Raw genomic sequence first — 27882 nt, forward strand, 5'->3', positions numbered from 1 at the left:
ACTCCCAAGAGAAGCAGGGGAATGGATGGAAGTTGGGTACTCTGCAGCATGAGGCCCAGATTAGTACAATTGCTTTTAAAGGTTTTAGGAGGCACAACACTGTGAACCTGATCAGTGAACTCAGAATTTGATTTCAGGTATGCAACCTTATTTATGTTGAACACTTCAGTTGGCAACATGAGAGCTTGACAGTTAAAAGATGAGGATTATGGTTTACATGGCTGTCTTGCATGTCACTGGTGTCAGTGTGGTCAGTCTTGGGTGGCATTTTTTTCCCATGTTATTTTCAGACCATGTTACAGAATCAGCTTGAAAGGGATTTGGAGTGGGGGAGAAAAATAGCAGCTTATGTTTATTTTTATAATGTGAATGTAAATAATGTGTTTAACTCCTCAGTGCTGTAGAAATTGTTGCTGATGTTCTTTATGCAATGAAATCTCCCCTTTCTTTAGGTGGTACAGTGTGATATTCTAATATTGTTCTGTCGAATTTTACTAAATTTACACAAGTTTTAAAATCAGGAGTGTGACTTTTCAGTTAATTGCTACTTGGAGTACATTATTTGAAAAGTTCCTTTTTATTTGATTCTTGTATTTCCTCAATACACTTCATACTCTAAACATTAAATCTGTTGTTCTGGAACACTTGGTTTTCTTGCATCTTTCTGATATTTCTCATATTTAAGTTTTCTTTGCATTAGCAAGTTAGCCCAAAAGTACTGAAAGATTGTTCTGAATATTCCAATAATTAAATGGTAAACAGAATTTTGAATATATGTACTTTAAAACTTACCAGCTAGAAAATCCTGGCAAATTAACAGTAACTATCTACAGCTGCCAGTAAGGTTTGTCTTGATGAGGTTTTGTAGTTAGCAGAGATAAGCATGCCTTTGATATGTCCTTTGGTCTGTTTTTAAACACTCTGAGTAATTAAATGTTGGTGTATGTGCTGTTAGTAGGAGTTTTCAGCACCACAGTATCTACTCTTCAGTAAACAAATGCTTTCTAATGAAGATAAACATGGTCTGGGAAATTTGCTTTCCTTTTGACACAATAATAGTAGTATGCAATGCACAAAAATGGACTTCACTGCTGACTCAATAGTTTTTGCATCCTCAGATGCTGAATCTTTTTATCATAAAATACCTCTTCCATTGAAAAAGAAATAAGTTGTGTGATGACTAAATGAATAGACTGTGATGAAGAGTAAGAATATATGAATATTGAAAGTTGGCGTGATGTTGTTGAAGATACAATATGTGACTAATAATTATCCTAAAATACCTTTGCCAAAGGCTGCAACTTTTTCAAAGTAAATTCAAGTTTTCAGTATCTTCAGATTTTTTACAAAATATACTGCTGCACTGTAAGTAGTTCAGAACCTTTCTGTATATTGAAAATTGGGAAATGTAAAACTAAAGCCCGAGTTTCCCTGGAGAAGGAGAAATGAAGGCTACTGAATTTATCTTACTGTCAGTAAGATAACTCAGGAACATGAAGTAAACACTGAACAATTCACAGTTCTCAATGTAAAAGACTGATTTACGACCCTGAGAAGTTCCATTTAGTGATCAGTTAAATATTTCATTGGACTTCTAATGTTGTTTGGTTTTTTTCATAACTTTGTAAGAATTACTGTTTATTAACATGCTTTCTGACAGTGTTCCTGATAACGTAAAACAGGTCCTACTGCTGGTGGTCCCAGGTCTTGCTTCCCACCCCAGGACTATTCCTGGTTTTATACTTTCTTTGTAGAACAGAATTGCATTTGAATACTTTTTTAACAAGGAAAAACTTAATCTACATACTTAATCTTGCATACTAGTGCAAAGGGTTATTTTTTTTCTTCCATTGAGAACAACATACCACAGAATTTGAAAATAATTGTCAGCATTTTTATTTATTTATGTTTATTGTAATGCATCAAGGAAAAATAATGGATAACCTGTGTTTTTGAAATGGCAGTTCTTAAATTTTTAATCTTTTCCATTAGTGTCTCTGTTCTGCATCTCAGAGAGATGAAAATGTTGGGAGAGGCGAGTATGCCCAGCAGTAGGTGGAAAGAACACAATCTGAAATTTTGCTTGTTGTGGCTGTGGATTCAACCTATGGTGGGAAGCCTTTGCAAATCAACCATGGAATCTCTAAAATACCTCTTTAAAGTAATAATCTGATCATTTTGATAACTTTTATTTGCATTCCTGTGATGTTTTTCATTGTGTTCAACACTGTTTTGACAGCTTTCAGTTGTGTGTTTTGCCTGAAGAGTGAGCTTATGGGTCTCATCTCCTTGGGTACTTGCTCAACTGCCGTCTGTGACAAGTCTGATGGGCCTTAAGGGGCAAATTTTGTAGGGAGCATTGCAGCAAACTGAACTTCTTTTGATCTTGCATATTTTGAACAGATAGATCTGTAAGAGGACACTTCAGAAGTGATTTTTTCCAGTGTTTTAGCTTGTACCTTTAGTGTATGTGAACATGGGGTGCAGCCAACCAGCGTGAAACCAAAAGCCTAGATTCAGCTGTAGCCTCAAGTGAGTCTTTCCAGTAGTAGAATAGCGTTGTTTGAGGTTTTCTGGTAGAGGAGAGAAACTTCACTGAACTCTGGTTTTTCAGCTTATATTGCATATCCTCTTAGTTACATTGCCTTTATTTGAAAATCGAAGGGCGAGTGCTGTCATACATGCGGAAAAATAACTCCCAAGTTTTGGCTTTTCTCTCCCTTTGGGATGTTATATAATCTATTCTGGATTTACTTATCTCATACAAATTTCTTGCAGTATCCATGTGCATCCCTGTTAAACATATTACACATGCTGCTGTTTACCAAATATAAAGTATATTCTACAGCAAGTAGTAAATAGAGAAAGACCCTTGACTATTAAAGAAGGTTATATCTCCTCAGTCATTTTGTATCATAATTTTTGTCATGCTGAAGAGGAGGGAATTATGATGGAAAAAGTTTGCTACGTGAGACTTCTGGTATGCTGGTTTTTTGGGAAGTGATTTGCATAATGATTCATCAGGATTCAGGAGGCCAGAAAAAACCAAACAATATCTCCATTGTATTTAGCTTTCAGTAGACATGCCAAGCTTATTGCAATTTAGAGGAGTCAGTATCTTAATCTTTATAATCTAAACAAAAGAACCTTAAAACCTGAAAAGTGAACTAAAATTTAAAACCAGACAAACATGCTCAGAAATGAAAGCTGAGAACATTCCTTGCCTGTCACCCTAAAGTCAGTAAAATTTCCAAATAATAAATTTTTTCATTAATGTGTTCTACTTTTTTCACTTTTTGTATATTTTGTGTATGTGTACTCATGCAAGCCATACACATATTTATTTTGATCAAATGCATTGATATGGTCTGTAGGAAAAGGAAAAAAACAAACCCAAAACCAAGAAACAAATGTTTAGAGAAGAGAGCAGTCAGTTTACAAATGAATCAGATGCTTACAAGATTTTACTTAATACTGATGATATTACTTGTCTCAAAATTAGCAAAATCAGTACTGAGGCAACCTCTTGAAATGCCTGTGATGGTTTGTAAAATCGAGATGTATCATCTTACTCTGAATGTATTTTCTTCTCCTGCATTAACTTTGTGCAGTGCAAACAGTGGCAACTTCTTTGAATTACACGCATTATACTAAAAATCACATTTGTTATCTATATTTTTTCATCTGTGGCTTAGTATTACTCAGCAACTGCAGCATGGAATTTGTGTGTGTTTGCAAAGATTGGTTTACTTTTGAAAGAAAAACTACAAATCCATTTGCAAGGGGAGTGATGCGTTGCTTTCATATGGCCCATTGAGTGGTGACTTGTCAGGGAGCTGCGTCACAACAGATCAAATGTGAAGTTGTGTTCAGTGATGTTTAGCCACAAAATCTTCCTGTCTGATTTGCCCACGTAGCTTGAAACTAGTTTCTTATTCTTATCAAATGATAGAGAATGTTTAATTGGGAAACCTTCCTGCAATAAAGGAGGTAGAATGGGATCTGTTGTAGCTACTGTGGTACATGCTCTTTGTTTCAGGATACTGGCGTTTTTACTTCTGAATTACCTGCATATTTTGATGTACCATCTACTCTGAGCAGTTTCTAATCAGTGCTCACGTTGTAGTGATTGTTCATTTGAAACTTTAAAAATCAGCATCGTTTTTCTGAATATCAGAGTGAAAATAATAATACCTAATGAATTGTCAACATTTCCCAAAAAATCCAACCTAAACCAATCAACCCAGAAAAATCTACCCCCAAACTAACCATTAAAGCATAATAGATGTGTTTTTCAATGGCCATTAAGAGTTGAATGAAATTAATATGTGAGTTAATTGTATAATTCAAGATGATGATGTTTGATTTTTGCACAGCAGCCTTTTATTGATGCTTATGACGTTTTGCTTCTAGGTCAGCATGATGGACCTCTACCACGGCAGCATGCTGGATTGCTTCCAGAGTCTTTGATATGGGCATATATTGTGCAGCTCAGCTCTGCCTTACGGACCATTCATACAGCAGGACTGGCATGCAGAGTTATGGATCCAACAAAGATTCTAGTAACAGGCAAAACAAGGTAATGAAAGCATTCATTCTCACTGTGTTACTGCAGTCTGCATTCAGCAGCTGACTGTGCACCTGATACAGAAATAGTTACTAAATTCTGTTACTTTTAAGTGGCATGAGGCAATGTGCTAAAGTTTGTAATTTTGGTGGGTTGTTTTTTTTTTTTTCTAAGTATATTTTGGGAAGATTTATGCATTATCTTCAAGCTACAGATCAGACACACTAGTGCCAGTTTTGAAATTTATTTATTTGTAAACTGAATGTCTGCTGCATTTTATCAACCAGTTAAATTAGTATTTTCTGCTGCATAGTAATTTGCTAAATACTGGTGACTGCATTTATCATATCAAACCATTCAATGAATGCTAGAGTTAAAATTGAGTAACCAATAAAATTTAATGACACTTCTTCCTTTTCTCTTTTTGTACCTAAAGATTACGAGTTAATTGTGTTGGAATTTTTGATGTTTTGACATTTGACAACAGTCAAAATAATCCACTGGCATTAATGGCTCAGTTTCAGGTAAGACTACAGTACTGTAGTTAGGTTGGTGAGTTGACACAGGGAATACTGAAAACCAGTGTGATCCTCTTCAGAAAACAAGTACTTTTAGTTAAACTGTAGGTCAGTGTATCTATCTCTAAATGACGGGGTTTTTTTCCATTCCTAACTTGTTCTTGGTTCTGCCACACTTATTTGAATTTGCTTGTAATTTAGAAATGTGAATGCTCATTTTGTTAGCTTCTAAAATTTCAGCAAACTTGCCATATATTAGTGTTTAACAAACTTGAATGAGAAATGGTTGGAAAGAAAAATTTCTAAATGAAGGAGAGAAAAAATCTTATATTTAATATTAGAGATATAATAATAATAATGATTCAGTAACAGTTTTTGCTCTGTCTTTTGTTGTTTTAACTTAAAAGTGTTGAATACCTGTTCACAGAGGAGTAAGAGATCTTCTGATTAACTGCACTTAGGCCTTGTCATCACTCCTAAAAGATTCTAGTGTATCTTTATTTTAGTCTGTCTCCTAGTTTTTCCATGCTCTCCTGGTGTTCTCTGAAGTGTGGACTCTGCATAATTCCTGAATTAAGAAGAATCCCTTTAGACTTAACAAAAACTGTTCCACAGTCATCTGGAGCATCACTGTGTACAGGAATACCTCTTTCCCTAACTTCCCCTCAGGGTAAAGTACATTACTTCAGCTGTCATCACATACCCTGTCTGTACTGGGAGTGAAAGACTGCAGTAGGGAGTTGGATTTAAGTTATTTTCATTAATTGACTTTATTCACTGTGAGAAAATTGCTCGTTTGGAGTCTTCCAGTAATAACTGAAATGTTTGAACTTTGACCAGCAGAAACTAGCTTTTTGGAGACCACGTCCTCAAACATAACTTTTTTTCTTTAATGATGCACTTTTCAGGGTACTTTGAATAGTACACCATAGGATTTCATGCTCTCCCCCCCGCTGCCCCCAGCTACATATCAGTGTGCTTTTGGTATAATTTAGTGGAAGACAGCTGAGAAAAGATGGAAAGACATGCAAGTAAGGGATCTGTGCCCAAAAAATGTAATGGGGTTGTTTTGTTTTGTTTTGTTTTAAATCTTAAGTACTTCTCTAAATTTATTTTAATTGCAACTTGGAAAAGGGTCCTTCTGGGATATTATGACAATCAAATAAAGTGAAACATTTAAAGTACTTGGAGGTACAAATCTAAAAATACTTGCAGGTACACAAATCTGTCAAAAGCACTAACCGCCATAGCAGCACCAACACTTGGCAGCTGACTTGCTTGATAATGCCTAGTTTTGTTTAGGGGGAATGGTTTTTTTTTTTTTTGTGTTTTATATATTGTTAATATTCAAATTGTTCATGTTGCATTGGTAAACCAGAAAAGTACTCTTAAATACATAGTTTGGAAGATCTAGGATTCGGGAGTTATTTATCATCTTCTACCTTTGTTTACCCTAGCCAGATGAAATTACAAAATAACAGCTGCTGCTTGTCCTTTTTCCTCTTGATCCGTGACCCAGTTCCTGAATTCCTCTGGGATTCCTGTAACTGTTAAAAATATAGATTATCTCTTGATTTACTGCCCAGCTAATATGCATTTCCTTGTTGCTGTCTTCAGTGGAGGAAGATATTTTTGTAAGGATTTGTCATTTTCTGGTTATTTCCCATTGTTAATATAGAGAGGAAGGATTTTGGCCGGAACAGTGAAGAGCTATGTAATGGGAATGAAATTGTTCTTGACAGTCTGTGTTAAACACATTTCATGATCATTTAAGAGTTAAATAGAAGCAACAATAAGGGAAGCTAAAAAGAAGTAAGTGGAATATGAATAGCCACTTGCATTAAAAAACAAGGGGTTAAACCTGTAAAAGTTGCAGCACACCACTTCCTGCCCCCAAGTCCTTAAGTCTTGTCAGGCAATTGCAAAGTATAGATAGAAAAACTGTAAACAGTGATGTAGGAAACAGTAAAAAGGTTTAATAAATATTTCTGTATTTGGAATAAAACATGAGTCCTCCCCTTTATGAAAATAAGAGAAAACAGAAGTTTTATTGTTTTAACAAGGGCTATAAGATTACTTTTGCTTAAAGTAAGTATTTTCAACTTGGAAAACCAAAATAACTTTCATGTGCACCTCCACAAATTTAAATAAATTAGTTTGAAGTGACATCTCAAGTATTAATGTTGACTCTAAAAAAAAACCCACCAAAAAGTAGGAACTTTGAGGTACTTCTAAGCGCAATTCCCTTATGCAAATGAATCCACAGAACTGTAGTGTGGATGAGCTGATATTGATCCAAGAAGAGCAGTGGAACGGGATAAACAAACAAACAAAAAAGCAGTGTTGGCTTCAAAGAGTTTATGGAAAAGGGATACTGTCAAAAATAAGATTTATTTTAATAACTTGCATGTCTGACTGGTGTATAAAATGTTGAGGTATCTCTGGGGCATGTGGCATAGTAGCACATACCTATTTAATATTAAAAAAGTTATTAGCAAAGGGTTCCTATGCAGTTAACTTTTAAACTGCTCACTTGACATACTTGAAATTCATTTGATAACAGGGAGACATTAATGAGGTGGGCTATCAATGAACTAAATGGTGATAAAATCTTTACTAGCAAAGCTTTCAGCAGAAAAAAAGTTAAGTTGGTGTAGGTTACAGTTATGAATTTATTACTAATTACATTGTTATTAGTTGCATGCAAGGTACATTTTTGAAGAAAAGGCTACTTGTTCTTAAAAGGTATAAAGCTTTTTCTCAAAGCTGATAATCAAATTAGTATGACTTGACAGTCAGTAGTTACCATAGCAGAAGTTTTCTGATCCGTAGGAGCATGCCAAGCACTATAGGGAGTATAAACAAGGAAATTATTGTACCCAATGTTGATCTGTACCTTGCACTACTAAGGCTACTACAGGAATGAAGCATTTATTTCTGGTGTCCCTGCTCCAACGGAAGTCTAGTAGTTTTTGTGTGTCTTCTTACCCTTTGTCTCCCTAGAAGCAGGAACAGCTGAGTGGTGACATTTTCAGAGAGAGGTTAGGGCTTAATGGGCATATGTGGACTGCTTTCTTGCAGAAAGGATGGTGTATCCCAGCTTTGGGGAAGTCATGTTCCTTGTCTGAGTGGATAGAGCGGATGGTAGTTTAATCTCTTCTAAAGCAGTAACCTGACTCTCAGAAATCCTGAACTTTGAGTTCTTTCCAGCTTGAGATATTCTGATTCTCCAAGTCCACAGAAAAAATAGCGCCTATCTTTGTGCACTTGTAAAACTTCAAACACTGAGCATTGTGGTAACATTTTCTTTCAGGATTTCAGCTGCCAGTGAATAGTTAAGTGCCTCCAGAGAGCAGTTCAGCTCACTCAGAATCTGAATTACTTTAGAGAATTACAGATATCTTAAATCGATCAGAGTCTTGACTGAAATGCTTAAAGTTTAAGTCCCTAAAATAAATGGGCTGAATCCAAGCCACTTTTGCAGCTAAATGAAGCTAATCATTGGCTGTAATTTAAAAAGTATGTGTTTGAGGCTGCATTGGTGTGTTGTATCCTCTCTGCCAGTTCTTCTGTTAGGTGTAATTTGCAAAGCACACAAAAAATTAAGGTTGTAAGTCAAATGCTCAAAGAACCACAAAGTTGGAATTTAGAATTTCCTGGCTGATGTTAAATGTCAGATTCCTTCTCAACTGTTTTTAAAATCTAATGCAGTAAAGGAAGACTGTGTTTTCATAGGATCTTGCCTGAAGTTATATATTTTTGATGTCTCAGGTCTGTGTGATGATACAGAATTTATATAGGATACATCCTTATGAATTAGGATTATTGAAATCCTAAAATTGAAAGGTACTAAGTGTAAAGTAGGGAACTGCAGAAAGAAGTAATGCTGTGGTTATGTAGAAATGCCTATTTCTTTCAAGGCTCTTTTACAGACAGAAATCATAATGAAAGGATAAAAGAATGCTGATACTCAGAAATTCCTGGTTGCTTAGGAAATAGCATCTGGCGAATTCCAATCCCACCTTATCCACCATTTTGTCCTTATTTTTGTCTCATTTTCCATAGCCTGTTTATGTCTTTGTTAACTACAGAAGTATCATGCTTTTTAACTTCTGGCATATTGTGTATCCATGTTCAAATTTGCTGCTTAATCATACTTGATAGGGCAACAACAGGGACATTGAGAGATCCGGAGAGGTTTGGTGTTTTTCATTGTCCCTCAGCACTTGGAAGATGAGGCTTCAGGGTCAGCTACTGCAGCCAGAAGCAGCAAGCATGGGTTCACCTCTGGGTGGCATGTTCACCATCACAGCACTTTTGTAAAGCTGCCAAATTCTAACCAGAAATTTACTGTTGCAGCGCTGCCAAATTTTCAGCCCTTCTTACAGAAATGACAGAAGGTATATTCCTTGTGTGACTGCATTCTCTGCTAAACAGCTTGGCCTTTCTCTAGGCTATGGGGCTCACATTCTCAATAATTAGTAGCTTTTATGTTTTTACTTTTTCAAAAATATTTTCTCCAAAAAACCCTCTTGAAAAGCCTAAATTTATATCTGTAGCTGACTGCTAAATTCAGTCTGAGGCAGGTATCCAGTATGGAAAGCTGCAGGTGTTTCAAGTTTGACCAAGTTGCATGCAGTTGAAAGCCTTTCCATGGAAAGAATCAGTTAGACTTTGCTATGAATGTCATCGTTTGCTACTAAATTAGGCTCCTGTTTTTATAGCAGTGGGCTTTAAAATCTGTTAACAGCTTTTCAAAGTAATTTCTCGTGGCTGTCTATTAAAATTGGCAGAATTTTCTGTTGTGGCAAAGTAATCTGTATCCAACATTTATCTTTTCAGACCAGTTCTGCACTTAAGGAAAGTTTTTGATTTCTTCATAAAACATTATGCTGCTCAGTTTGTCAGCCATACAGGCCTGTTCCTGTCTAGTTATAGTTCAGATCTTTTCACACTAGCCATCAGAGATGAAAATACTTGAGCAATTTGTTAAAATAGAGGCAGGCATCATGTGCTAGAATGTGGTCTGGCATCACACTGAATGGCTATCATGAAAAGATACGAGTCCAGCAAATGCTGGTTCTGTTTAACAAATAATCCTTGTGTTTCTACATCTTGTACTGAGAAGACTTCATCTGTTTACAACCAACACCTTGACTTGTCAGTATTGAGCAGGTGGGTGGTTAGAAGAACCTCTTTGAAGAGCTTCTGCTCACTACACAAGAATTCTCTTTGGTACTGTCCTCAAGCTAAAAATAGGCAAATTGTAATCACTGAAAGATAAGTATAGTACTTAGAAATAACTAGGTGTCAGGACAGATTTTCCTCTTTACATTTTAACTACTTGTAGCTTAGTCATATTGACTTATGATTTGAATAGTACGTACTTTAGTTGCTCAAATTCTTCTAAGGTTATTGAAGAGCTGTGTCTTAACACCATCTAGTACCATAGCTAATATATTAGTCTATACTAAGAATCTTACCTGTGTGTGTTTTCCCTATTAGCAAGCAGATCTGATCTCCCTGGGGAAAGTTGTGTTGGCTTTGGCTTGCAATTCTTTATCAGGAATTCAGAGAGAGAATTTGCAGAAAGCAATGGAACTGGTGACAATCAACTATTCCTCTGATCTGAAGAATCTGATTTTGTAAGTTGGCTTAATAAATCTTTTAAAGGAAATTACTACTTCTTTTACATACAGAAATGCAAATTATAAATGGTATTTTTAGGTGCAAATAAGATTACAGATAGAACTACTGTCATTGAGTTGTCTGCGAAGTCAATGCATTGTTAAATATTATGATTTAAAATTTGTTTGTAGATACTGGTAAAGCTCCTCATAACAATTAGGAGTGTAAACAAAGGCATTTTAAGTTGTTTTCAGTACTGGGCTTCATTGCCTGTTCTCTATAACAGCAATATGCTAGTCTTATCTTACAGTTTCAGAAGGTATTGAGAAATAGGAACATTGCCTTTTTGACCAGAATATTGAGTGCTAGTTTTTCTTGTCTGCATATTATTTTGTATTGTTTCAATGTAGTCAACCTTTCTCTTGCAACCTGAGTGAGAAAAGTAGAAATCTTTGCTCCTTCCCTCATTTGAAAAACGATTGCATTACAATCTGAATCTGCGTGTCTTCTCTTTTTTGGGTATGTTCTTGCTGTTTGAGTGGGGTGAACTGCACAGTTTCATGAAAGTACACTCATCTTGTATAAATAACTGACTAGATATATACGTGTAAGTTAACACATTTTCTCTGTTAATATCTTCTTTTAAGAAACACAAAAATTGTCAGCTTTGTGTATTAAACAAAAAAGTCAAATAGTTATCATAATAGGATATAATCTCTGGCATTTGTGACATATTTAATCTTTTGGGGGTTGGGTTATTTTGGCAGGTATTTGCTGACTGACCAAAACAGGCTTCGCAGTGTAAATGATATCATGCCTATGATTGGTGCACGATTCTATACTCAGTTGGATGCTGCTCAAATGCGAAATGATGTTATAGAAGAAGACCTAGCAAAGGTAAATCATGTAGTAATTCCTACAGAAAGACCTGTAGTCAGTATTCCTACAGCTTTACTTTTAAAGGGAATGTTTTCTATTTGTTTTGTTGTTTGGTTTTTTTCCCTTCTGTTTGTTTAGTAACGTAAGTAATCTGCCTGAAGGCTTGACAACCCTAAGCTCAGGCTTTTGAAAGTCCAGAAGCTCCAAGAATCCCTACTTTTAGGATGTCCTCAGCTGGCTTTTCACTGAAGTAACATCATGTCCAAACAGCAGTCTTGGGGAAAAGATGTTCTTCATAGTATAGTTAAAAAGTAGCATTCTGAGTAAATAAGGCCATGTATATCATCACATACTAGGTCATGTAGTGTGTACTAAAGGTTATACAGCAGCAGATGTCTTTTACATTCTTGGATTTGGATTTCAGTGTCATTTTGCTTCTCAATCTTATGTTTTCCTTTCCAAATGAATTCTACATCATGGAGATACTGTGCTTAGTTTCCCTGAAGTGTGAACCTCTTGCTATGGGGTCTGGTTAGTCTATAGTATTAAGTCAAGGTATCAAGTGCTAACAGAGTGTATTTTTTCAACAGGAATGGGTGTCTTTTAGAAGCCCCTGATAGCAGGATTTCTTTCAGGATTGAGTTATGTTACAAAATGCTTTCATGACCCTGAAAATGTGTGGGGTAGGATGTTAAGTAATAATTTAATGTGCTATGATTCCATTACATTGTAAACCATTGAAAATTTTTTTAAGAGGCAGTAGATCAGTGGGATTCTGATGGACTTGATTCTCCTGATTTCTCCACTTTAGGCTTGTTGGATAACAGTTTTTTCCTCAGTGAAAGATACTGAAATCTATCAGAAGCAAAAAGCTGTAGAGGAGCCAGTCGGTATCTGTGGTGGATGCAGACCTCTAGATGTTGGGTGCCCACTTTTTCAGAATCAACTACTAATCCTTCTCCAAAGGTGTTTAGGATCATTTCTTCTTAAGGTGGCCCTATGTGCCTGCACAAAGCTGGGTGGATGGACCCTCTCCCATAGCAAAAGTGGAGATTGTCCTGTAATCAGCATTAAGCATTTTGCATTTTTAGTCAAGTTATTTGTAGCGCTTGCTTACCGCTGACAGGTGAGCAGAGCTACTACAAATCCAAGTTGTTGCTTAGCCCCCAGTTTGGTAATAGCTATGATAAATGGCAGTGATAAATAGCACTTCTTAATTAGCTGTCATACTGTAACTTGTTTGCACTAGCACATACTTGATAATATCAGAGCTACAGTATCCCTTCAGTCTAGCCTCCCTTCATTATTGTTCCAATGCAGATACTTTGGGGAGAGTATTAGAAAAAGGCTAGCATGTATGATGGGTTTTTTTGCTCATATTCTCCAAGCATACAGTCATCTGTAGCTTAGGGACTTCTTATGCTGGTTTGTATGTACTTAATAACTTTGTTTTCTCAAAGCCGTGAAACTTTGTTACTCCTGTAATGCTCATGTTTCATAGAGCAGTGACCCTATTACATTATCACTTTCCTTCCTCACCTCTATGTTCATCATATACATGTCATAGCAGTCAAAGCTGCAGTTTATCAAAACCCTGTAATCCACTGTGTAGAAAAGCTCCCTGCCTTACAGGCTACTAAGCCTGCAGAGAGGCTACCTGAAGACTTAGTGCCAGTGTTGTTGCTCAGCTGTGTCACCATTGACTGGGAATCTACAAGGTAGCAGCCTTCACATAGGTGTTGTTTCGGCTTTTGTGTATTTGACCACATACCAAAAAATTGTTCTGAGGTTAGACCAAATAATAGACCTTGGCTAGCTGGGCAAGGTAGGTTTTCCTGCTCAGTCTCTAAGTGTAGCTACTGTAGTGGCACAAAGCTGTTCTGCAGTGTGTTTTTAGCTAGTAATAGCAGTCTCTGCAGCCCATAGGTTGTCTGAGGCCAAGCTGTTATCACCTTGACCTACTTTACCCATCTGTGCACCGTCATCTACTCCAGACTGAATTCATTTGAAATCGATATTATCATGCATGGAATGAGATGCATCTTAGCATGAATAATGCTGCAGAGCTGGGCCATTGCAGAATGTGAATAATATCAGGAGAGAATCTTTTCCTGACAGCTTTGACTTACACTGTGAATTAATCTTTAGTTTAATGTGAGCTACGATACACTCTTTTTACTGTATCCTAAGTGATGTGGAAAAACATACTAAATCAATTTTCAGTTGCATGTACTCTAAGTATCTATAATTCTAATGTTCTACCTCTATGTGAGCTCACTGTCATTTATGGACTCAGCATTTATACTCTTTTTAAGACTTAGATGCTAACTGTTTTAGAAAAACTTGTTTCAAAATTATGCTTAGAATCAATTATAATCTGAATGCTAGTCTGATGATATTGTTGCTAAATATTTGCTAATAATGGCCTACAAAGCATTTCTGAAAAACAGATCTTTTAGATTATGTTCCTTCTCATCTTAACCTGAAATAAGGTATTATACTGTACTTGTAAATATCTTGGTAACTCTGTGTGTGTATATGTATATATTAACATATTCTTCTTGTTTAACTTACTATATTTTAGCATACCTGTAAGTATAGGCTGGCAAGAGACTAGACTTATGTTTCCACAAAGAATCTATATTGCCTGATCCAGTTCCTGCTGGGGCAGCAAGGTATCATTAGTTGTTGAATCTTCACATTATAATTTGAAGCTCTAAAATGAGCATTGGACTACTGATACTCAACACAGTGCATTTGATCTCTGAAAAAATTATACCCTCTTCTTTGAATAAACAAATAATTGTTAATTAATAGTGCTTCATTGGCATTACTACTATATACCTTTTGCAAATAAATGTCTTAATTTTATGTTTCAGAAACTTTTAATAACCTTTTTCTTGTTTTCTAGGAGGTGCAAAATGGAAGGTTGTTTAGGCTTCTAGCAAAATTGGGAACAATCAATGAGAGGCCTGAGTAAGAAATATTTGTTTTCATGGTTTAAAGTATGTAAAACCCTGTTTGCAGTGCAGTGTTTCTTCCCTCATAATAAGCTAAATATATTTTCCTATATTTGCCCCTGGAGAAATGAGTGTTTAAGAAGCCTTGAGAAAAACTAGATAAGCAACTTCAACCAAAATTTTAAATAAAGGAGAGGAGAAGGCTACAAATAGATATGCCAAAGTTGCTTCATTGTTTTTAGTGTGGTTTATCTTAGCACTCTGTTGTGAGTGGTAGTACTTTCAGAGGACATCCATAGCTTGCTTTAACTCTAGCAAAGGATGTAGATACTGGTTTTAAGCTAGTGATTTTTCAGCTTCTTTTTCTATCAACTAACCACATAAAAATGAAGTTAATGGTCTGTTTTCCATCCTTTCACATAGACTTAGTTACGTTTATGGTGCTGGTTTCCAACATTTACATGTTAAACTTGTTGCAGATAATTCTTGCTTTCTCCCATTATTTTTCTGTGACATTAGCTTCAGGTGCTTTAGCAGCTGAGAAAGTTTGAGTATGTTATCTTCCGTTTGTGGTAGGGGCAGACTGTAATTTAATTGCAGTTTATAACAGGTAACTTAGCAGTGCAATCAGACTACTCAGTTTAGGTTGAAGAGTCACATGTATCTGTGGGGTTTGATTCTTCGTAACTTACTGAACTTTAACATGAACCTTTGTTTTACACCAGGTTTCAGAAGGACCCTACGTGGTCAGAAACTGGAGACAGGTATTTACTAAAGCTCTTTCGAGATCACCTTTTCCATCAGGTGACAGAAGCGGGTACTCCTTGGATTGACCTCAGTCACATTATCTCATGTCTTAACAAGGTACTTTGGTTAGCTTTTAAGAATTTGTTTGGGTTAGCATTCTTTAAAATAATATCCCACTGCAAAGGAAGTTGGCATTGGCAGGTTAATTTTTTTATGAATATTTTAAATAAATTTCATACATGAATATTAAAACTTGACATTTGTTAATATAGCATGAGATGCAGTATTAACTTCTCATCCTAGAATGCATTGAATACTGTGGATAAGCAATGCTGGTCCCTTTATGCTACTCTGGTCTTTCAACACAGCATAAAGGATCCATAAAACCCCTTTAACTTGGGGGAGGTTTCTGCTGATAGTTATCACAAAGGATGGTTGTAAGGCAGGACGATCCATTCCTAAACTGTGCTGACCTGAGTAGGAGACAGGAGGGAAACTGCAATAGAAATTTGTGCAAAATTCTTGCCCTTTAGGACTGTGCTGGAAAATTTCTGTGACTTAAAATGTTAAGTCCACTTCCATAATAATTTCCCTAGCCTCTCCAGCCCTTCATTTTCCAAGGTTGACTTAATAAAGGTATTTGCAGTTTTCTAAGAGCTGCATCACTACCTAAAAATTGTATTTGAGCACTGTCATGATTAATAACCGGAGATGTGTGAGAGACCACAAGATCTTCAGTAGATAAAAAACATACCTTGGTCTATAAATTAAAAAGTACTTGAGCTGATTTTTTTTTTTTAACTGGCAGATCAGCTTTCAACTTATTTTACGTTGTTTTGCCAAACTTCACTAATTCATAAGAGACTAAGGTGCTTCTACTTCCTTTATTTTTTTTTTTCTTTTTTGTTGTAGCTGCTTGGTCATTTCACTCACTCTGTAGAGAATGGCGATGCAGACACTAACAATACACAATTTCAGTGCCCAGTATTTTCTTTTCTAGAATTAGAATAGCCAACTTTCCCTCAAAAAACCCCAGAATATGTTCAGATCCTTTGACATGTAATAACTGATTTAACTACAGTTAAATCTTTTTCTAAAATTGTCAGGGCTTCTAACTTCCTATTAGACCACTGCTGTGCATTTCTTTAACCTCCTTTTTGTCTTTCTGGTTGGTGTCTGTAATCACTTTAAAAGGGACATTAAAGGGATTGAGGCTAAATCAAAAAGAAAGCATGTTGACATTCAAATAGGCAGTGAAATGCCATCATGATTTGAAAGCAGTGACCCATACGGTACTGTAGCAAGAGGGGACAGTCCTGAATTCGTAGGTCAGGTAAGAGACAATATCAAAGAATGCCTTGTTCTATAAATGTTCATGGCTTAGCTTTTTAAACAGAGGCTCTTCTCTTCTGTGGTTGTGGGCTCAGCACACAAAAAATGTAAGGCTTATGGAACTTTACCTTGGAAATACACTCTAAAAAACACTTCCAAAATTATAGTGTGTACTGGTTTGTTTGGGCTGTTCTGTTAACACTCCAAAATAATTCCCTGTTGTTAAAAAAAAAAAATTCTTTTTTTTCCAATGTGGTGTTTTGGGGATCTTTTCAGCTGAGATACTGATTTATGCCTCCACAGGAGGAGAGAAAGAAAGCCATAAATATTGATGTTTCTAGTTAGCTGTGTGGCTTTCTTAATACAGATCTTCCATATCCTACATTAATTAAGGTAATTTGTTGATTTATTGTATGATGATAATGGGAAAGAACAGTGGACAATATTTCATAAACACCTTGATAGTGTTAATATTTTGTGATGGATGGTGGAAGACACTGGTGGTTTTATCCTACTATACAAAAATTAGAAGCTAATTGCCTTGCTTTTGTCCTTCTGAAGCTGTTCACAAAGCAGGAGCTTTACAATGTGGAGGTTCCAGCTTTTAAGATTACGTTCATAACATTACTTTAAAAGACAAATACAAAAAATGGCTAACTTGCTGTGTTGCTCCAGACAGCAGCTAGTGGAGCATCTTGGTGACAAATTTAATTGTTTTGCTCTTCAGTAGAATATTATAATACATATATTTGAACTTGCTGGGGTTGTATTTCCAAAGATTGGATTGATAGTGTCATATCCCACTTGTCTCTGCCCCACTTTCTGTTTTGGAACAAGAAAGTTTATAGTGTCAAGTATTTGGAAACACCAACATATCAACTAAAACAGAGCTACAAAAGTTTTGCATTATAACTGAGTCTGACAGTTCTCCATTGGTGAACATTGATTGCAAAGTGAGGAGAACATAAGATACAGTGTTTGTAAGGGGCTTCAGCTTGTGAAGTAGGATATTCCTCTGTTCCAAATTAGGATTTAGTGGTACATCTCTAAAGTACATATTGAATTTGAGAAGTCAGAACAAAACATGAAAACAAATGTGGAACAAACTTTAATCTTCAACAGCAAATTATCTGTTTGATTACGAATTATACCAAGGTAACTTTTTTTCTAAGGGATGAAATATAGCATACATCTTAGGAAATATAGGAACTAGTTTGCTTCCGGTGCTGCTAAAAATGTGAGGTTCGGGTTTCTACCAGTTTTCAGACTACCTGGGACTGATCCATCCATTATCTCATTTTAGAGTGGGCAAGAAGTAATTTACCTATCCTACATGGAGGCTTGTGGATCTTATGTGCAAATGTAATGTCATACATAGTTTTGTTCTTCAGGAGCTGTATGAAAATTTTGCTTCCACCCAGGGAAGGATAGCATTGCAGGATTGTTTGCTTTGTGGAAAGGGAAGAAAACAATGGTAATCTAGTTCTAAGGTCTGGAATGTCCATCAGGTTAAGACCAAAATGTCTCGATTTTTTGGCAAGAACATTGTTGTGGTGCAGTTCAGATCCTTCCTTTCTGTGCTGTTAGCAGATTTGAACTGCGCCATAACAATGTACTTGCCAAGAAATTGATTGCTTTTCTTGTTGGGGAAATGTTTTGCCATTTCTTTCACACTTCTTTTATTTTATCTTTTGCATTCTTGTTACAGTTAGATGCTGGTGTGCCAGAAAAAATAAGCCTCATTTCCAGAGATGAGAAGAGTGTACTTGTGGTAACTTACAGCGATTTAAAGCGCTGCTTTGAAAATACTTTTCAAGAACTGATTGCAGCCGCAAATGGTCAGTTGTAGTATTTGCTGAAAGCATGCAGGACATTGCTGAGGAACTTAACCAATAGCAAATTGCACTACAGCTGAATTGTTGTTGTCATCTCATTTCACATTTGGGAAACAAACAGGAGATGAGCAAAGCTGCTTGCACTTCAGTCAGGTACACTGTTACTTGAAGGGAAGAATGTTTCACTTATCCTAGAGCTAAGGCTGCCATTGGAGGCTTTATCTGTGAAGAATTTATTTTAGATTAAGGAACACATCAGGTGCATGATGTTCCTACTTTTATTTTTTCCACTTGTATATGCACTAATTTTAATTTTTTTAAGACTTTTCTGATCTCTGAAGTTTTGCCACATTGTATACTTTAAGGGAAACTCTTTGCAAGGACATTTCTGGGATACATTTTTGTCACTGAAGATATAGCAAAATTTATTCATTTTTGATATTATTTGCACCCAGAATAGCATAAAGGACCAGGTAAATAATTTAATAGAAATTGTGTTCTATTAATGACCGTTTAGTTCGTAACCTCTGTAAAAGTGTGTTGTATGCAAGCTCTGTATGCCACCCACTGTTAACTCAAAGAAATGTGAGAAGGCGAAACTTTAAAACCAGTGAAGTGTTGATAAATTGACAAAAAAGGAAAGTCCCCTGAAATTTGATTTAAACTTTGTCTAAGCAAAGTGACGAAAATAGCATAACGGGAAACATCTATAATTTAAGGAGCATATCAAACTTGCTCTAAACACAACCAGCGCCTTTTAAAAACTGTTTGTACATTTTCCTGGTAGTCAGAAGCATTTACATTTATGCAATTTTTTTAATAGATTTTTTTTTTAAAGAAATTGTTCAAATGCCTGAAGTTTCAGGAGTGTATTACTTTAGGTTATTTACAGTATAATTTTTGTATAAAGTTCTGTTCTTTGAACCACAGCTTTATTATGGTACGCTACACTGGATACAGATACAAAGACACTGTTAAAAGAAGATTAACTAAACACAGCAGTTGTCTGGCATCAAGAGCTTTTCAAGTTTTACGGCCTGAATCTGGAGGGATAATGATCTGCTGTGCCTTTGCAGTCACTGCTTAGCCCAAAGTAATATTACTTTTGATAATACTCAACACATGAATATTCCTGAAGTAATTCAGTCTCAAAAGTCTGGAATTTTCCTCCTCAATTACCTTTCTAATATTTGGACATGCAGTTGTCTCCAAACTTGGGTATTTATGGGATTTCTAGTTAAACACCTACACTTTGATACTGAAGACTGCCAAATATGTAGGAATTTCCTTTCTTAAAGCAGTAGTGAAGACTGTATCTATCCTTTCCCAGCACTGAATGTTTTAATAGCACTGGGTGCTCACCATGAAGAAAATGTGGAAACTCAAAAGGTCAGGACAGACTCTAAGCACTTGCAACTGATGTTACTGACATCAATTTTAATAATTCTCAATATTTGTAGTTTTCAGAGAAGTTTTTAATATTTCTCTGTCCACTTTTATAAGCTTTAAAATGATTCTCCGCCTTGAGACTTGCATCAAGAAAAAAGCAACTCTCTTCACATCGAAAGCTTTGAAGACTAGGGACATGCTTTACACATGTTAGAAAATGTGGTTGAATCCACATTAGGTAGCATCAGTTGATGAGTTTAAAAATCGATTATTGTTGCAATTTTAAAAGGAACATAATGTTTAATATTCAAATGATAACAGTTGCCAGAATGTTCTTTTTAATATAAAAGGAACAGGAACTTTGAAAAGTGAACATGCAAAACAGTCTTTTATCATTAGCTCATGTATTTGAGGAAGAGCAGCTGTCTTTTCTATGTTTTTTGACAAATCATATTGTAATTCTTTTGTACAAAAAAGAAGTACTTGTATTCTAGAAGAAATATGGAATGCTTAATTTATAAGCGGGCTGAGGTTTTTTCCAGTATTGTTTTCTTTGAAAATGAAAGGGGATCATCTGTTCAGTTGTGGGGTTTGGGAACCTTTGAAAATTTAATTTGTGGACCAATATTTTGTGGAAGTGTAAGGCAGGGGTAAAATAGGGCTTGAATTCTCATCCTTTTTAGACCAGCACACCCTCTGCAAGACATGTCTAAATTGCAAACCTGTGTGTATTTGCATAATGTCAGTTTGCTTCAGCCCCTAGTAACCTCAGGACTTGGTTTAAAAATAAAAAGGTAGACAGCTAATAAGTTTTCGTACATAATGAAAACCAGAAGATATTTGGTGTCAGGTATACATAAAATAAAAAAGAAGTTGAGCTTTGTTTTCTATTTATTTTATTTGGTCCGTATTTGGGAATGATTTGAACAGTCTGAAGTTCAGCTTGGGTATTTTTTTGGGGAGAGCCCTTCTACCCCATTTTAATTCCATTTAGAAGGTTGTCCTAAAGTTGTAGTTTGATGCAGTCATAGGAAGAACTGTGTATCTGTATTTAAAAGAAGAGTCACCAGGATATGCCCTCCCAGATGGGAAATTTATTTCTGACCTTCCAAATTTTTACAGCTAAAAGCACAGAAGGGACAACCTTTGAAATCATATGATGTTGGTCATTTTAATTTTTGTACCTGTTTTAAATTCTGTTGCTGTATTTACTATATTGTAAATATTTTGTTGAGGGTACCTATGTATTTTTGATTTGCCCTTGTTTTGGTAATTCAGGTGTCAACTGCTTCCCCTAAAAAGCACCAGTATGTTAAGTTCTAATGTCATGATCCCAATATGTGTTACTCATCTTTAATCCTGTTTTCATTGTTCATGTGTACAGCAGTATTTTTAATAAAGAATACCAGAAGTAACATGGCCTTATTTTGACAATGTGAAGTTCCGAAGTTGGATATGGGGCTCTTCAACTTTGGTGCCGGAATTGTATTTCATTCTGCCTCACACTTTTGTGTTCATTCTGTTTGCTGTGCAGAGTTTCAACAATCAAGAGTCACAAATCGTGTTTAGTGTTTGCCACTTTAAGTGTATCAGATGTTTTAAAACATACAGATGCTGTTGACTAAAGTTGTACTCATGCATATTTCCTTAACTCGCAGGTCAAATCCCATCTGCTTCAGTTGCATGGGGTCTCCTTTATTAGATAAGCCCTAATTTTGAAAACTCTGCTCAAGTACCCTTCCATGTTTATTGAGCTTTTTTTCCCCAAAAACAAAGTATATTAATTTCTCTGAGAATTTGCATGTGGAGTCATGACAGCTTCACTTCCTGGAATTCTTTTTTCTGTATTTCTAACCTGCAAAGGTTAGATGATTTGCTGGTGGGATAAAATCTCCTATATCCATCCAATCCTGACCATGCTTATGGAGCATGAAATTTTGTGCAATATATGTGAAATTGCCAGTACTTCCTGCATATATCTAACATGGAGTCATTACCCCTTAAATTGCAGTTTTAAAAATGTTATTATATAGGCTTAAGGAAGCTTGATTGATGCAAATATCTAGTCTCCAGTTTCCTACTTAGTAATGTGCAGCAGCAGTTACACAGCTCTTGCTGCAGTAGGTGATCCCATTATGTTCTGCTTTCACAAATAAAGTTTCATCTCCATTTCCTTCCATCACTTTACATGGATGGGTTGGGGATGTGGAGATTCTCTGAAGAAGAGAAAGCATCTGTCCAGGCCTGAGGTGCTACCTGATGTCACAGTAGTTTTGGAACAGGCTTTGTTTGGGAAACCTTAGCTCTGTTGGTGTCCTTTTGTCTGTTGTGGATCTTCTGCCTGCAGAAGGAACCAGGCACAGTGGGTGGTTCAGTGGATGTTTGTTCATGGGCTGCTTAGTCTTCCCCAACCATGAAACCTTGCCTTTCCCAGAGGTAGAGTTGAATTTTTGCCTCTAGACAGCAGTAAGCACTTCTTAAATATGCTAAACCTAGGGGATGTCCCTCACACGGAGCAGTTCAAGTGTCTGTCACTGTGTCTGCTTTGCTGTGTGAGAAGTGTGCCTTCTGAGTGATTATTCCAAGCTCTCATTTGCTCACAAAACTGGCACGTGGGATGGATTTTGTGCCAGATGTTTGTGTTGCCCAGTGCTGAGTCGTCTGCCACAGCAGTCTTTAACACTGACAGAACTCTGAATTCTTTCAAAAGCAAACTTTATTATATGAATTTAGCAGTGAAATACATTGTATGAAGACAGAAAATGCAAGACAAAATAGGAGTTATTCACATCTGAAGACACTTAAGAGGTTCATATAAAAGTAATCTTTGTAATCCAGTTTTCTTAAATATTTATGCACAAAAAGCATATTTATATATTTACATTGTGCAAACACTTCCTTTGAGATGCATCCATCCTGTAACTGTTTTTGTTCAAGTTAGGAAACCGTTCTTAAACTTTCGTTTTGATCGAGGTCAAATATGCTTTGCCAGCAAGAGACAGTGCAATAGAAACTTATAAGTGATGATCTCTTGGCCAGGAAGATCTGGAATTGATACTTAGCTTAGAAGTAGTGGTACATATGTATTTTATTTTAATATCTAAGATAAATTTTATTTGTAAATATGCAAAAGGTCATTTGCTTTTGTTTGTTAGTTGGTTACATTCACAGCTGAATTCTAAGAGGTCAAGACCATATAACATGTAGCATTTGAGTTAATATATATTTTTAGTGGACCATGAGAAGCTGAGATTGGGCAGTAATTGATTTGAAGATATCAATGCTACTGTGTTAAATGCCAGCTCTCATTTTAATATTGCATTCAGAGCTGAAAGGGAATGGGTGCATCCTAATGCTTCTCGAGCAAAGAACACTCATACTCTTTCTGAGATACTATACCAAAGTCTGTTGCAAACAAATGATAAATTTTTATTCCTGTACATATATAGTGGTAACTAACATGGAAATTTAACTCTTCATGGAAAAACTGCCCTAATTTTACAGGGAGATTGTCTTGTAATTTCTAACTGATCTCTTCAAACTCTCTAGCGATCAATTAATTTAAAGTATATGCAGTTTAGTAGCCATCCTGTCTTTTCAGACAGATTGCCATAAATAAAATACAATCAGTGCAGTGTTAGAAGGTCCACAAGGTTTTTGTGGACAGAGCTTGCCTTTAACATATATAGCTTGTGGTTTGGTTCCAGTGTGTGCGTGTTGGCATACTAACAAAGTGCAAAACTTCAAGAATATTTACTTGATTTCAGCAGGCTTATCCAAACTGACTTGATGTGTATTCCCTGTTGTTGCAGCCCTGGCTCTGGTCTTTAGTTCTTCTCTATCCTTACCCATTGTGTTTAGTGACACATTTTAAATTCTTGCCTCGCGAGGCTCCCTACCACACCTACCATCTGAAATAGTAAGATCCATCTAATGTCCCATTCCCAAATAGCCTCCCCAGAGCATCAGCCTTCCCTCAAGTTTCTCAAAGCAGCTTTCATTAAAAATGTAGCTTGTGGTCTGTTTCTTATTTCTACCTTGTTGAAGAATGTTTTTATTTTCCAGCACTACACATACCCCAACAATAGGATGCAAATGCCTCAGTGCCTGATGCAGGATCCTGGCTCTCTAGGGCTCCCAGCTGCCTCTCCTGACTGGGACAGCAGTGCTGCACCTGGGCCTGAGCAGAGGCTGGGGGGGACAGGAGCATGAAATGCCATTCTCCTGCCGAGGACCAAACAGTGAACTGGTTTTCTCTGTAATAAATGGCCATCCAAGTTTTCCTGGATGCAGAAGCACAGGGCATTTTTAGCAGCTGTTGGTTTTGAGCAGTTGGGAAAGTCGAGGCCTAAGCGATAGTATGTTACTGTATTTTGAATATGCTTGTTGTGGTCTGTAGAAAAGCAGATCACTGTGATTAAGTCAATGATAACCTTCTAAATTTTATGATAATTAAACTCATTTGGGTCGAAGTTCTTAAACTGACAGTTTTTCATAAGAACCTTTTTTGATTAAACGCATATTTAGATCTTGGCCTAGAAGTACTTAAACAGGTGGTTGAGAATAATGGACAACAGAGTTATATTCAGGAGGGGGAGAATGGCTAGCTTTCATTTTCTCCAGCACCGCATTACCATAGGTGTATCTTCGCTTGGAGTCACTGAGATGGTCACAGCTGAAACTGCAGAAGCTTCTTGGCTTGGTTATTCCGGAGAGCACTGACTCCTTGCTCCTGCTGGCACCTTTAATGCTGTAAGAGAGCAGTGTCACTGTGAACTTACTTAACTTTTGTTTTAATGCCTTGAGCAAAGCCAGGTCATGAGAAGCAGCTCTGTTTATTCTCACATGTTGGGGAGGGCATTGATGCTTATGGGCTTGCTCAGTGGGAGTGTGGAACAGCAGGAATCAAGGAGCCCTCCTGTGTTCCCCAAGTCCTCTTTTGAACAGAGATGCTGCGACTGAACATCACTGTTAAAGGTGCTTGTGTTCACTCTGTCAGTCTTGGTGTTGGCAGGGAGTATGTGATTGCTCAGCTTAAGCTCCAGTGGTTCATCTGTGGCAGGTGCTGGGGAGTGAAACCTCGTTGCAGGGCAAAGTAGGGGGGAGTGTGTCTGGCATCTGTGCTGCTGCTGGGCTCTGCATCCCCATAGGCTCCCCGTGCCTAAATGCTCTTCCAGAGGGAACTGGGTTTTTTTTGAGTAGGAGTGAAGTAATGAAAGGTCTCAAGCTAGAAAACTACTAGTGTAGGTGTTCCCAAAGCCTAACGCTGGGATGAATTCCTAAGATAGACGGCCACTGTTTGTGAACAAGGCCATGAGGTCTGGGTATCTCCTCTCTTGGGCTTCTTTTGTCAGCTAACATGAACTGCTGGTTTGAATTACAGATTTCCTGTCCAAAGGACCAGTTATCCTGTAAGCTGCCTTTTATAAGATGCTCTTTTCAAAGAGGGGTTTCATGTCTTCTTAACCAAGCCACCCTTAAAGACACTATTTGCTTTACAGCACTTTCTCACCCGTATTAAGAGATTGCAGCACTTAAAGGGCTCTTTCAATAACAAAGTTAAGGCAAAGAGAATTTTCACACCATTGAAGTTGGATACCAAAGATTTATCTATAGACAAAAGACAAGCCAGAGCATTTTCTATCATTGATTACATGTGAAATCCTAATGCAAACATGTTGGACCACAATGCCTAAAATTAGATTCCCTCCCCTGTATTTTTAGAAGTTCATGGACAATTCACCCCTCTCTGTTTATAAGGTCAGGAATGTTGGCAACCCTAGCCTTGAATTCCAGAGAAGACAGTCAGAACATCTGTTGAGGCTTTCAGAGCTCAGGGTTTTGCTTTTCATTTTAGTTTGCACTGTTAGATCTTTAAATAAAAGTACAGAACTGGTGGCACAGGTTCATTCCTGTTTAGGAAATGGAGAAGTAACAGTTGCTCTTAGATGTCACAGTTTCTCAAATGCTTAAATCACAAGCCTGTGTGCTTTTTAAGGAGTGGAGTGTGGTCTCTATCTTCTGTCCTATTGTAGGAAATTGGAAGGTCCAATTCCAAGAAGACCACCCCATTCCATTTATTTGTAGATGGATGGAGTTCACGAGGAGGAGCCTACATGATAAGGATTGCAGAGGCATCCCATATTTTTATATTGCCCTTGGGATAAATTCTGTAAATATGACAAGGTTAGTCACAGACTCAATGGACTTTCTGTGATGGGTTTAAAGAGAAATGTTCCTGTGATTTACATTGTAATTGTGAGTCTTAGGGAGCAGTGGGCTGGCAAAAGTGGAGTGTGCGTGCAAAATTATGAGTCTTGAAACTGTCACACTTCGATCCTTTCATTCATCATCAGGTTTTTGCATCCCTAGAATTTTCTTGTGAGCTAGACTTGGCTTCTGCTTCAATTAATAGACCTTTGTATCAGCAGAGCTACATCTGTTAATTTTACCCTGAGTGCACTGATGTACCTGGGCATGCACTTCCACAAAGAGCTTTGAGGGAGCCCAAAGGGTTTTATCATCTGTAGTCAGGCTTCATTTTGAGACTGAGTTTACAGGCTTGTCTAGCTGTAGACTATCTTCTTTCCATTCAAGTAATGTAATTGGAAACTGTGTTTAGTAGGTCTTTAATTAGAATTGTCTATTGGATGAAATTGCTGCTGCTTTCCTGACGTGTCCAGGACCAGAGTAAGGTTAGAGGCTGGCTGTGGCTTTTGAGATGCTTATTCCAGCTCACAGGAGGTGGAGTTCATGCTGGTTTTTTGGCTTAGGAATTTACATTGGCTCAAAGGTTTGCCTCAGCTCGAGGATTTTGGCTTACTTGAGTTGGGCTTTTTCACCAGTACTGAAAAGCTAAAAAAGGGTTGCAGTTGGGATTCTTTCTACCTGTAAAGGAGCACACACCGTTCTTTCTCTGCCCCCAAACCTTTCTATTGGGATCTTGTTACCCAAGGCTTCTGGGAACAGATAGGATGCACTGGATTTGGCTCCTTCTACTCTAAGCAGTTCTTCAGCCCTGTCATGGCAGATGGGGCCCTGTGAAGTCTGAATGCAGTGCTCCAGGACACACCTTTCCCCCTGTATTGGTCTGAAAGCATCACCCCACCTGGCTGGCTTGAATGTCAGTTCAGATGCTATGAGCAGTGAAAAAACCATGCTGAATCCAATTGTTCTGCTCTGGACAACAGGGAACCATGGGATGCCAGGAAAAGGGAGGCCAGCCTGCACAGGGCCACAGCACCCTCAGCCTTGCCTCAGGACCCGCCCACTGCTGCAAGTGCATTTTGTCTGCATCTGTGTCCTAAACTGCAGGGTGAGGTTTATAGTGTGAGGGCAAGTGCTCTGGGGCATAGCGGTAAAGGGATCTAATGCCAAAAGCAGGGTGAAACTCTTCCTCAGCCTGGTGCTGGCACCAACTACCCTGGCAGTGAGTTGCTGCTGCTCATTCAGGAGCTATTCTGGAGCTGTTCTGATAACTGAGCAACCTGAACCAGTTCCCTGCAAGGCAAACCAAGCTGAAATGGCAGCACAAGAGCGCAGGACCACAGAGGATGAGGATGCTTGAGATGCAAGGGAAGAAGTAGGACTGTGTATCTACTTAGATGTGTTCACATGTGTCAAACCACTCCAGGCTCCACCTTGCTCAGTACAAAGTTTAGGGGTGTTTATTTACTGCTCCAGTTTAGCCTAAGTAAAGGATGCTTAGCTAAGAAGCTACCAGTTTTAGGAATGTGTGCAGACTAAAGGGTCACTGCCTGCATTCACCTACGTGAGTGCTTTCTGGCACAGCACTACAGTACCACTTGTTTAGCTTACAGACCAGATGGCTTTGTATGATCTCAGTCATCCACTCTGTTTCCCTAAGGTTTTAGGTTCTAGCTACCACTCTTGAGTTCAATTTTTTTCCCATCCAAGCATTCCTTTTCCCTTCAGCAGTTAAAAATGCCCCTTTAAGCACTTCTGGAGGGATGTTCGGGCCACACTCCATGCATCTGTACCATGCAAAGAAAAAAGGCATTTCGTAA

The 27882-nt window shown here is 37.3% G+C and overlaps 2 protein-coding genes across 2 annotated transcripts in view; one reads left to right on the top strand and one right to left on the bottom strand.

Moving 5' to 3' along the window:
- PAN3 (poly(A) specific ribonuclease subunit PAN3) overlaps positions 1–21266 on the top strand; it is a 76024-nt gene extending 54758 nt beyond the window's left edge. The window contains 7 exon segments of the mRNA XM_050331216.1: positions 4414–4579; positions 5004–5091; positions 10591–10730; positions 11481–11610; positions 14504–14568; positions 15278–15416; positions 18340–21266. Of these exon segments, the coding sequence (XP_050187173.1) occupies positions 4414–4579; positions 5004–5091; positions 10591–10730; positions 11481–11610; positions 14504–14568; positions 15278–15416; positions 18340–18480 (869 nt within the window). The 3' untranslated portion in view covers positions 18481–21266.
- A 1322-nt stretch (positions 21267–22588) lies between these two features.
- FLT1 (fms related receptor tyrosine kinase 1) overlaps positions 22589–27882 on the bottom strand; it is a 111334-nt gene continuing 106040 nt past the window's right edge. The window contains exon 30 of the mRNA XM_050331215.1: positions 22589–24605. Within this exon, the coding sequence (XP_050187172.1) occupies positions 24401–24605 (205 nt within the window). The 3' untranslated portion in view covers positions 22589–24400. The remainder of the gene's footprint in view (positions 24606–27882) is intronic.

The sequence above is a fragment of the Myiozetetes cayanensis genome, unplaced genomic scaffold (assembly GCF_022539395.1).
Source record: "Myiozetetes cayanensis isolate MyiCay16 unplaced genomic scaffold, myiCay2020 scf5-8, whole genome shotgun sequence".
Taxonomy (NCBI): Eukaryota; Metazoa; Chordata; class Aves; order Passeriformes; family Tyrannidae; genus Myiozetetes; species Myiozetetes cayanensis.